Genomic DNA, 10,212 nt, shown 5'->3' with positions numbered 1-10,212 from the left:
ATTATATTTCATAATCACTAGTAAACACGAATTTGTGTATATTGCCATGTGGGTTTGTCAGCTGTCAAATATCAGATTTATAAAAATAATAAAGTACTCGTAGCCATAATAAAAAATGAAGAAAAGTACTCGTATACTTAACATATGATTTGAGTTCTACATATTCTTCCCCAGGATGAGATTCTGAAAAGATATACTTTGAACTATGATTCCATACATAACATTTTACCGTACGGGAGGCACACTTAGCACTGTGCATAAATGATGAATGTATGAAACGTAGTTATCTGTGATAGTTTTTTTAAATCTTTGTTTTGACTTTGTAGCTGACTTAAATTGTATTTACACAATTTCGCTGTGAATAAAAATTGAGAATATTATAAATTGACTTATATGTTATGTTGTGGAAATAAAATGCATGTTGAATAATGAAAACTATACCTACTTGTGACCATAATTTTCTATTTGAAAATTTATATATAGGTAAGCATTCCTATATCACTCATTCATAGCCCACAACATAGTATTTAATAAAAATTGCACGTATTTAGAGTAATTTTAAAATAATGGATCCTATATTTAAGTCTATATTTTTCTAGATTCATGCTATAAGTAAGTTACTATTAATGCAATTAAACAGAGATCCACACTTTTTCACATTAATAGTTGAGATGTCCTTGTTAAGAGTAAATAGTTAATTTTTAATTATAACAAAACTTTTTGTAGCATTGTTTAAAATATAAACTCGCAATGGACCTCGCTAAAGTACCAGTTGAATCAATTACAAAATAAAATGAAGGTTACTGTAACAGCAATCAAATCCTGTATGAATAAGGTAAGAATTGTTTACTTACTAAATAAATGTGTTTTGGATTAAAACAATTTATGTATCATAATTTTCATATTTTCTAATGACATGTATGTATGTTATTATTATTATTAATTGAGTAAAAAATTATATATACATATAATCTAAAAAAGCTACTAGTAATTTTGTAAACAATTAGTACATTGTGTAGTTTCTAAATTCCAAAGTTTTTTTTTTAACTCACAGTAGTATTCAATTCCATAAACCCTAAAAGCAATGGATTATTGTATTTGTTTATAAATCTTATTATTGGTATTCAGTTTTTAATACATATAAACATTGTGTAAACAATTGTTTTTTGTTTCTCTCTTTGGGCATGCATATTAACATTCTATTGACTTTTATTCTTCACTGTACTAGCAAATCAATCAATTATTTTAATCCAAGGTATATGAAATAGTTTATGATTCCTTTTGTATAGTACCCACTATAATAATGAACTTTCTAAGTATGTTGGCTCAACAATTCTATTTGAATTGATATTTCTGAGTTAATAAAATGCGATATATGATGGTCTAGGGCTGCTGCTTGCTATTTGCCCGTTTTTCTTGAAAATTTTCAGATTTTTGGAATTAAATAGAAATTCTACAGTAAATGGACGTCCACAAATCTAATTGTTTGATCACTCGCATGTTGAAGTATAGTGTAAGCAGGAAGTAAACTTTTGTGACTTTTCAATTATTGTTGGTATTTGCTTTAATGTTGTCTAAATAATGACATAGTATGAAATATTAGGAATTATATTTATTGTATAATCGGTTTACATCTTTTACCAAAGGTATGTTTAATAATTTTCCTACATTCTTGGCAAAAACAAAGTCGAAATGGTTCCAATTTGGACATGAACATGCAGATCTTACATCTTCTAATACACCAATTGATTTGAGCTCTTCAGCTAACCTCAGTACTTGCTGAAAAGAATTTTATATTTCTTAAATGTTTTAGTATAATGTATACAATGCACAGTGATAGTTCATCAAAAAAGCGAAAGGAAATAATGCTTCATACTGTAAACAAAACAATGTAACAGAGCTGGGACATCTTAAGATCCAAAACATAGCAGATCAATAATCTTCTTTTAATTAGATAGTTAATGATATGGACAAGGAAAATATTGTAAATTTTGCTGTTCTACTTTAACCTACCATAAAAGTATAATTAAGGACTTACTAACCGTTTTATGGACTAGTTGATCATTTTCTCCATATATGATTTCCACTGGTACTTTAACATTGGATATGTTATAAGGTCTGATGGTTCCATTAAAACCATTCTCCCAAGCGGTAAATACATCAGATTCAACTAATTTTCCATAGTGTTCAAATTGTTGCCAGCTACCTGGTTGTACTCTAGCAACAATAACTGGCAACATACTCTGAAAGATACACTTGAATAATGTTGGATAATTTTAAACATTAATGTGAGTCTTTGAACCCACCTTTTTGATTAACTTAAAGTATATGGAATTCAAATTTAAAAAATGGTATTGCTACACTTATGATTGAGAACCGAAAGTCAATGCAGTTCAACATCATGAAATTTTCTAACTTCAGTAACTAGGATAGTTCCCCAACAAGCGGTGTCAAGAAATATATTCTGAACATAAGTAGTTTACATTCTCGTTATTCTTTTAGATATTAATTGAACCAGTGGAATATTCGAAATTCCTTCATCAGTAGATATTCATCAACATTTGCATTAACTGTCAATTCGTTTGTGTCAAATTTATGTTGAATCTTACAAGTATGTACTTGTAAAACCCCTAGTAAATATGTCTGGTATATAGAAAATATGTAATAAATATAAATGACTTCCATTTTGGATTTCCAGTATTCATTCTTTTAAAACCTAATTCTCAATCTTAGTTTTTATTCCAAACAAAACGTCGCAAACTGCCTATAATGTTTGATGACATGATAATAATGTCTATAATGTTAACCAATGTGATAAAAGGAATTTATTTTAAGCTAAAATATACGTACTAAATCTACCTCCGCGTTGTTCTCCCCCACGAGTAAAGAGACAACTCTGACACACATATTTTCTTCAATTTTCCGTCCCATACAAGTAGCAGCTATTATTTGCCACTGATTTTGTACAATTTCCGAAGAATATATGCCTTGGGCTCGCATTCTGTTCTGCAACCAAATAATGGGAATGTGAAGCCTTCTCCTACTGTACTTACTATAGTTATGTTTTAAATATACAGTTAGACTGTAATTCATTCACAAATACAGTGTAAACTCCATGTAACGTGCTTCGACAAAATCTCTAAAGCGTCGAAATCAATTGGCTTTGGTTGGTTAAGGTTGTCTTAGATAATATGCGAACTTACTATTGTACCATCTCACACATTTTTGTACCATATTCTTCCAATAAATTTATATTATTATTATGCTAGACCAAATGACGACCCACAAATACCCATAGTTATATCTGTCAACAGTGTACTCTGTTGAAAAATAAAAACCACATAAAATGTACTACAAGAAAATAGGAATACACAGGTTAAGCTGGGAGACTGTATGCCGTGCGGGATCTTTTTAATAACTTAATTAGAACCTTTTTTTCTAAATTCAATATAATTTAAATCTTTACTCACCGATAAATTTAAGTCCCTTAATAATAATTGGACGAACGGTTTCATAGTTCCAATATATACGGCTGGTGATAGGGCGATGAATGCAACAATTTTTTTATTGTATTCTGGTTTTTCGGACATCATTACGAAGAAAGTGGTTGTGCCCATTGAGTGGCCGATGTAAAAGAGTTTGTCAAGCTTAGTAACGCTTAGAACCTTGTCTATCATCGCTGGCAAATCGTATTTTCCGTGTTCGTCAAAACTAGAATAGACATAGGATACTTATTAGATTCTGTAACTAAACTCAATTATTGTTTTAAAGTCCAGCCATAAGTTCTGTTACAAATGAACATGCATTTTTTTAATGAAGTAATGTAATATTAATTACATTTATACCTACATATTTCGTAGTCTCAGCAAAAAATAAAAATTTTTTTTTTTTTTTATTTCGAAATGTATAGGTGATACGGGCTTTTAATCTGTTTGGCCACGAAAATATGGATTTACGCACTATTTGCTACTCTGAATCACTCTAATTGTCGCCATGTCCTCTAAAACTGACCATAATTTGAAGTCTACAGGCTTAAGGTCTGGGCTAGATGAGGGCCAGTATTGAGCTCTTATAAAGTCCGGATCGTTGGTTCCAAGCCAGGCGTAGGTAGTTCGTGCCTTATGACTGTGGCTGTACACTTTTTCATTTTGATTATGTGTAAGTGCTCTTTAATCGTGAAATTTTTTTCATCGGTGAAGAGGTAAAAGCAACGTAGATGAAAAGCAATGAACGCATTATTCTGTGGTTTTCACCTGAGTATCGCGACAAGGCGTGTTGATCGATCCACTCTCTTTAATTGTAAATATTGATTTAGGGCATGTCCTGTATATCGACGATAGGCACCGATCTAATCAGGCCTTGTTTTATAATACGCGAGAGTCTTCATTTCTCGCTATAAGATTTTTTGCTTCCTAAAGGGGTTTCGACGAATTCTGGCTTTAACAGCATTAACAGCCTTTGTAATTCTAACAGCACGCGGCCGCCCCGATCTTTTCTGGCCTTCGACAGACGTGTTGTTGTATCGGTTGATAGTACGACATACGAACATACGGCTGATACCAAGCTTATGAAGTGACCGACGGCTCCATACCCACTTTGTGCGAGGCGATCACTGTGATCCTATTTTCTTCAACACATGGGGTGCCCATATTCATCCATATTGTAAATTGATAATGATCACGAAAAAATATGTGAAATGGTGTAAAATCGAAAGAAGTTTTAAAAATAATATGTGTTCCTAATTCAAAATAATTAAAATGTTGAAAAAAAAGAAAAGTTTTTTGTAACAGTATTTATGGCCAGACTACAAGAAGCTCTGAAATTTTTGAGATGTTTACTTCAGTTCAATTTACCTAAAATTCCAAAATTTCGCGTCTTGCCTCGTGAGATTTTGATGGGCGGAGTGCACAGTGCCACGCATGTTTCCCAGCCAAACATCATATCCTGCATCGGCGAGCATATAGCCTGAAATGGATTTTTTTATTATAAAATTCATTGTTTCTATACCTTTTGAATCCCCTCGTTTTTTTATAAAAAAATATTAATAATTATATAGTTAATTATTAAGTGTAGTTAAATGTTACTATTTTATTAAATTATTATTAAAAACTTATTAAATATACTTGGCTGGTTGTAAATAACCGTTACATACCTAAACTTTTATCTGGACCCATAATAAGAAAGTTATCTGAGCTGCCCATCAGCCCATGCATCAGTAGCACAGGTCTTTTCCCTTTCGCATTATCTGATCTCCTAGCAGTTCGCCTTCCTGCTGGGATCCTGTACATCTGAAGTATGTAACCATCCCCTGTAGTCACCCTGTACTTGTTCACGGGGTAACCGGCTGATAAAATAAGCTGAGGCTGGAAAAAATACTAATGAATTTTTACGTGTATGTGCAAAATTAAAACTTGCTCATAGGTCGGTTTAAAGATACTGTATTTCTTAAAAAATTACATTCTCTTAGGGAGAAAATTTAGTGTAGGTTTTTATGACATGTACATGTTATGAAATTATTTGAAAATAAGCTATATAAAATAAAATTATTTACAAAAGTGCAGGTTGGTCGCATTGATGTTACAACGTGCATTATGTGACTATCGAATAGAAATAATTTCTTAGACTCTCGTTCACAGATATAAATGAATAAATGCCAGAAGGGCCCTTTTCCTATTTTGTAAATACATATTTATTCCATTAATTTATATTTTGTTTACATATGTGTGTATTTTTATTGTTATTTTATAGTTATGTTGTTGTTAATTATATATACTTTTAATAGGTGACGTATTAATCATTTTATTTTTTTAAATAATGCCTACGATAAAAACTCGGTAAAGAAATACCAAGAAGAATAAATTAAGAAAGTTTTTTTATTCCAACTACAAAATCATAACTTGGCCCTAACGAAGACAAAACTGCAATTAGCTTCGTGATCATGATTTATATTTTGATAAAGTTCATCGATCTGTTGACCTTTCAGAAAAGATGACTTTGAAGAATTTTTGCGTAGAGTTGGTTTCTGAAGCATTTGACATTAATAGATTTTTTATATATAATTAAATAAACCTTCCTATCAATATGATGTTTTAGAATAACAATTTTATTTAGTTTTTTACATAAAGAACATCGTACATCAATCATAATCAGGCAGCATTGCTTTGCGGATGTTGATAAAGTTTTGTTCAAAGCTTGATAGAGCTTTTGTGAATTGTTAAATTTTGCGTTTTGTGTCGCGAGAATCACGATGTGTGTAGACTTAGAAACACGTTAAAATTTAAGTCAACTGCGGTAAAAGCATATTTTATAACATTTATGAAGGAATGCAGACGAAGCCCTAGGTTTGATTTGTGTAAGATTATGAAAATTTACGGTTTTTGTACCCAAACTATCTCCTCATTAATGTTCATGCATATAGGAGATATTTGGTGCATACATGTTTTCTTTGTGTTGAATTGATCTCATTTGAATTCAAGCAGAATTTTGCGCTTACGTGATGCGCGTACGCACCAGTAAATCGCTTTTGTTGCGCCGTGATACGAATATCTAGGAAGTGCAAAATACAATTAGATATGATATAATTTAGTTTTGTCTTTGGTTAATATGTTAAAGCTATGGCTTTTACACATTGAAAGAAAACAATTTTTTAACGGGATTAAAGCTATTTGTATTATTATAAACTTATAATTATTATGATATAATTTTCCAATAGTAAGATGACGATGGACAAGTTTTTTTTAAGTTTGCAAGTTTTTTTAAGTTTGCAAGTTTTTTTAATAATTGATTACGTAGTAATTACATGTTAAAAAATTTCATTAGCAATTAGAATTACTAACAAACGTTTTACTAGAGACAATAGCTTTTCAACTAATTAGGTCGTTATTGTCCATAAAAGGCTTTTTATTTATTTATTTATACTTTGTTACCATAATATACATAAGTATACAAACAAAAAACCAAAAAGTAAGTAGGTTTCACAAGTTATTAGGCAACAGGCGGCTTTATCGCTAATAAGCAATTTCTTCCAGGCAACCTTCATATGGGAGAATAAAAAACACCTACAGAGAGTAACAAGAAGTGCATAATTAATTAACAAAAAAAAAATACGAAATAACATGCAACTATAACTAAAATTAAATAAAATGAAATCCAAAGAAAAATATAATATGTGCTAACAGACATGTAAAAGCTCCGCCAAAAGTTAATTGACACACAATTAATATATATTGTAGTAGCTAATTACAAGGCAGAAGAAAAATGATCACAAAGAATTTTTTTAAATAAATTTAGAGACTGAGCTCGTCTTATATCAATAATTGGTAAGGAATTCCAAAGTAGGATACTTTGCACAGTGAAGGAGGAGTAATAGAAATCAGTTTAATGAATAGTCTAAACATTTAAATGGTGGAGGTAGAAGCCTGATTAATCTTTGCCTTTCCACTGCGTGCAAACAAACGCGAAGTGATTACGTCGCATATAAAAGTAATAATGGATGTAGATAGTGAAATAATGAGCTACAGCATCTTATTAAGTAATTCAATGGCAAGGTCAGGTCCTTTGTCAGAAAGTTCTCATGTCATTTGTCATAAAACATATATTTTTTTGTAAACTAGCCGCCTGTCCTGTCTTTGCACTATTATGGTCCGCTGACAGTTCAGCGAGCATTGTTCAACTATTGGTTATTGCGTGCTAATTGCGACCCTTAGATACAATCTTCGGCTGTTTACTTTTTTTATATGTATTAACACTGTCGAACGGCGAATGAAAACATCGTGAGGAAATCGACATGAAAATCGACGATTCAGACACAGAAGCCAGAATATTGTGTTAGCCGTGAGCCTAGGGGCTTCGGAATTTTATTATACTGATTTTTTTAATGAATAAAAAAAATATAATTTTGGTTTGGGATTCTGTCAAAATTTTAAATTAATTGAATTAATTTTAAGTCTGTATACACGGCAGAGCTGCAAAGAATTAACAAAAAAATATTTAACGTACACAACACATATTTACTTACCGTAAAATTGATTACGGTTCCGGTCAGAAGATAAAATAATGACTTTATTTAATGTTAAATGAAATAACTGGTATTCTATATCGAAAAAACTAAAGCATTACATATGAAATAATTTTCTTATGATAAATAATACTTATAATAACTATTATTTTTAGGTAAAACAATTCGTACGATATTCAACAAAATTGTCGTCAGGACCCGAGGATCTTTTCATTATAATCGGTAGAAATATTGCAATTTATATAGGATAAACTAAATTTTCAAATGTTTTATCCCCATCTGTATTCAATACGGGTATCGCGCGAACATAACACTTATTTTTATTGCCATTAAACATTTTGGTTATTGCTTGTTTATGTGTTAAGAATATTGTTTACTATATTTACGTTTTAACTAAGGACACAAGGTCATAACAAATTAAGATTTGGAAGCGTTTTCTGCATAATCAACATATATTTTTTACATGCTTATTTTCGCACCGTTATGAGGCTCAGATTGCAATGTTTTATTATTAAAGGAGCAGGAAATGTATTCCATTAAATAATGTAGATATTTTAAAATTAGTAATACGGGGTTTTGTTTTTTGGTATATAGGTTGCATTTTATATTGATCATCTTTCTCTATTGATCTTAATGTCGCCGTAAGCTCATGTTTACTACTGAATTAATAAGAAATGTAAATAATTATATAAGAACCATTTAAAAACTGCCGCACCATCTAGAATTATTATTGTGTGTTAAAGTAAAGGTGATTTAATTTTTAAAGACAAGGTGCCTTCAGACTTAACTTATTATATGACATTATGAAAATTATTATGACTTTTGCATCCCTATTTTTATATGGTTGATTGTGTGGATTTGTATGATTAATCGATCTAAAGTTACCACTTTCTTCGCACATTTATTAAACATAAATATATCTTTGTAAGCTGAATTGTACAATTTGTAATTCTTATAAATTATTGTAATGAAATTATTCGTATTTGGTTCTGATTAAAATAATTGTATTATTTAAATTTCAAGTAACTTTGATAAATATACGTACCACCGTAGCATAGGCCTCTTTAGGCAATAATTGCGCGTTTGTGAATGCCTGCAATGTGAACAGCGCAAACGAAAGTTTAAACATTTCCATAACTTACTAGACACAACTACAAAATTATTCTCTAATGCACTATTTTTTTAACTGCACTCAAAATATTTTGAATTTGGTGTACGTTAGCCTCAGACCAGATAACGTATCGTTCTGGCTATTGTTAACAACTCGTTCAAAGTGTTTATATCATTTTAAATTCCACAATGGCACATCCGCGTTTGCGAATTGAAATTATTTCATACCGTGATTATAAAACTGTTGACTGAATAGGATAAATATCCTTTAGTTCGGCGCCTTTCTAGGCTTTGCCATGATATATTACTTTTATTGTTACATACACATCAACTAATAAATAAATAAGTAAATGGTCTTGGTTGTAATGTTCTTAGTAGAGATGCATCCGAGGCGATATTTTAATTGCCGATTCAACGATAATTGTCGAATTTCGCGTTATAAAAAAGTAATGTAACCGTGCATCTAGTTAGACACGGACTATCTATGCCCGGGAAAATCCCCGCGTTTTATTCAGTTTGTTGTCACTCTCACGCGATTTGTCCCCGAGTATTCCATTTCGCTAGGCACTAGTTGGCTTTTAACTAATATCGCGCTTAGTATTTTTTCGATACAAAATTAAATTAAATACAGAGCTACAAAAATATTATATGTTAATTACGAACATTAACATTTTTATCTAATTATTACTCTTAATTGCTCATGTTAATAACTAAAACTTTAATCTAAATCAAAGTTTGTGGCCGTTTATATTTTTTATTAAAAATTAAAAACTTGACATATTTTACCTTAATTTAATTTTAATTCAATAAGCGTTGGTATCGCTATCGGTATCGACGATATGTCTATAAGAATATCGGTATCGGTATCTAATCGTCAAAAAGGCGTATCGATGCATCACTAGTTCTTAGTTTATACTATATATGTGTAATTAGTTTTGGTAATATATTTTTATTGTTTAATTATCAATAAATTGTTAAACTAAAAAATCCTTATACACCTTAAATCACACAGCGTCTATCGATGATTATTTTTAAAGATAAGATAAGTTGGACTTGCAGTACCTATAGAATAGATACTATCACTA

At 30.6% G+C, this 10,212-nt stretch overlaps 2 protein-coding genes across 5 annotated transcripts in view; one reads left to right on the top strand and one right to left on the bottom strand.

The window, feature by feature from the left end:
* Window positions 1-138: 138 nt before the first annotated feature.
* LOC123711834 (protein cramped) overlaps window positions 139-10,212 on the top strand; it is a 29,929-nt gene continuing 19,855 nt past the window's right edge. The window contains exons 1-2 of one of the 2 annotated variants that reach the window (XM_045664663.1): window positions 140-483; window positions 727-835. In XM_045664663.1, the coding sequence (XP_045520619.1) occupies window positions 794-835 (42 nt within the window). In that variant the 5' untranslated portion in view covers window positions 140-483; window positions 727-793. Of the gene's footprint in view, window positions 484-726; window positions 836-10,212 lie in introns of both variants that reach the window. The other variant, XM_045664664.1, reaches the window with a different exon arrangement.
* On the bottom strand, window positions 1,593-9,384 carry LOC123711839 (lipase 1-like). 3 transcript variants are annotated; one of them, XM_045664672.1, is made up of 7 exons: window positions 9,063-9,383; window positions 5,153-5,363; window positions 4,854-4,965; window positions 3,471-3,711; window positions 2,860-3,006; window positions 2,043-2,243; window positions 1,593-1,779 (listed from the first exon to the last, which is right to left on the bottom strand). In XM_045664672.1, the coding sequence occupies exons 1-7, from the start codon at window positions 9,150-9,152 to the stop codon at window positions 1,600-1,602; spliced, it is 1,182 nt and encodes a 393-aa protein (XP_045520628.1). In that variant the 5' UTR covers window positions 9,153-9,383; the 3' UTR covers window positions 1,593-1,599. The 3 variants fall into 3 exon arrangements, with proteins under 3 accessions (XP_045520628.1, XP_045520627.1, XP_045520629.1); XM_045664671.1 differs by having other exon boundaries at window positions 2,851-3,006; window positions 9,063-9,381; XM_045664673.1 differs by lacking the exon at window positions 2,860-3,006 and having other exon boundaries at window positions 9,063-9,384.

The sequence above is a fragment of the Pieris brassicae genome, chromosome 7 (assembly GCF_905147105.1).
Source record: "Pieris brassicae chromosome 7, ilPieBrab1.1, whole genome shotgun sequence".
In the NCBI taxonomy this organism is placed as follows: domain Eukaryota; kingdom Metazoa; phylum Arthropoda; class Insecta; order Lepidoptera; family Pieridae; genus Pieris; species Pieris brassicae.
The sequence above is the reverse complement of the archived record's forward strand: the minus strand, read 5'-3'. Positions and strand labels throughout refer to the sequence as shown.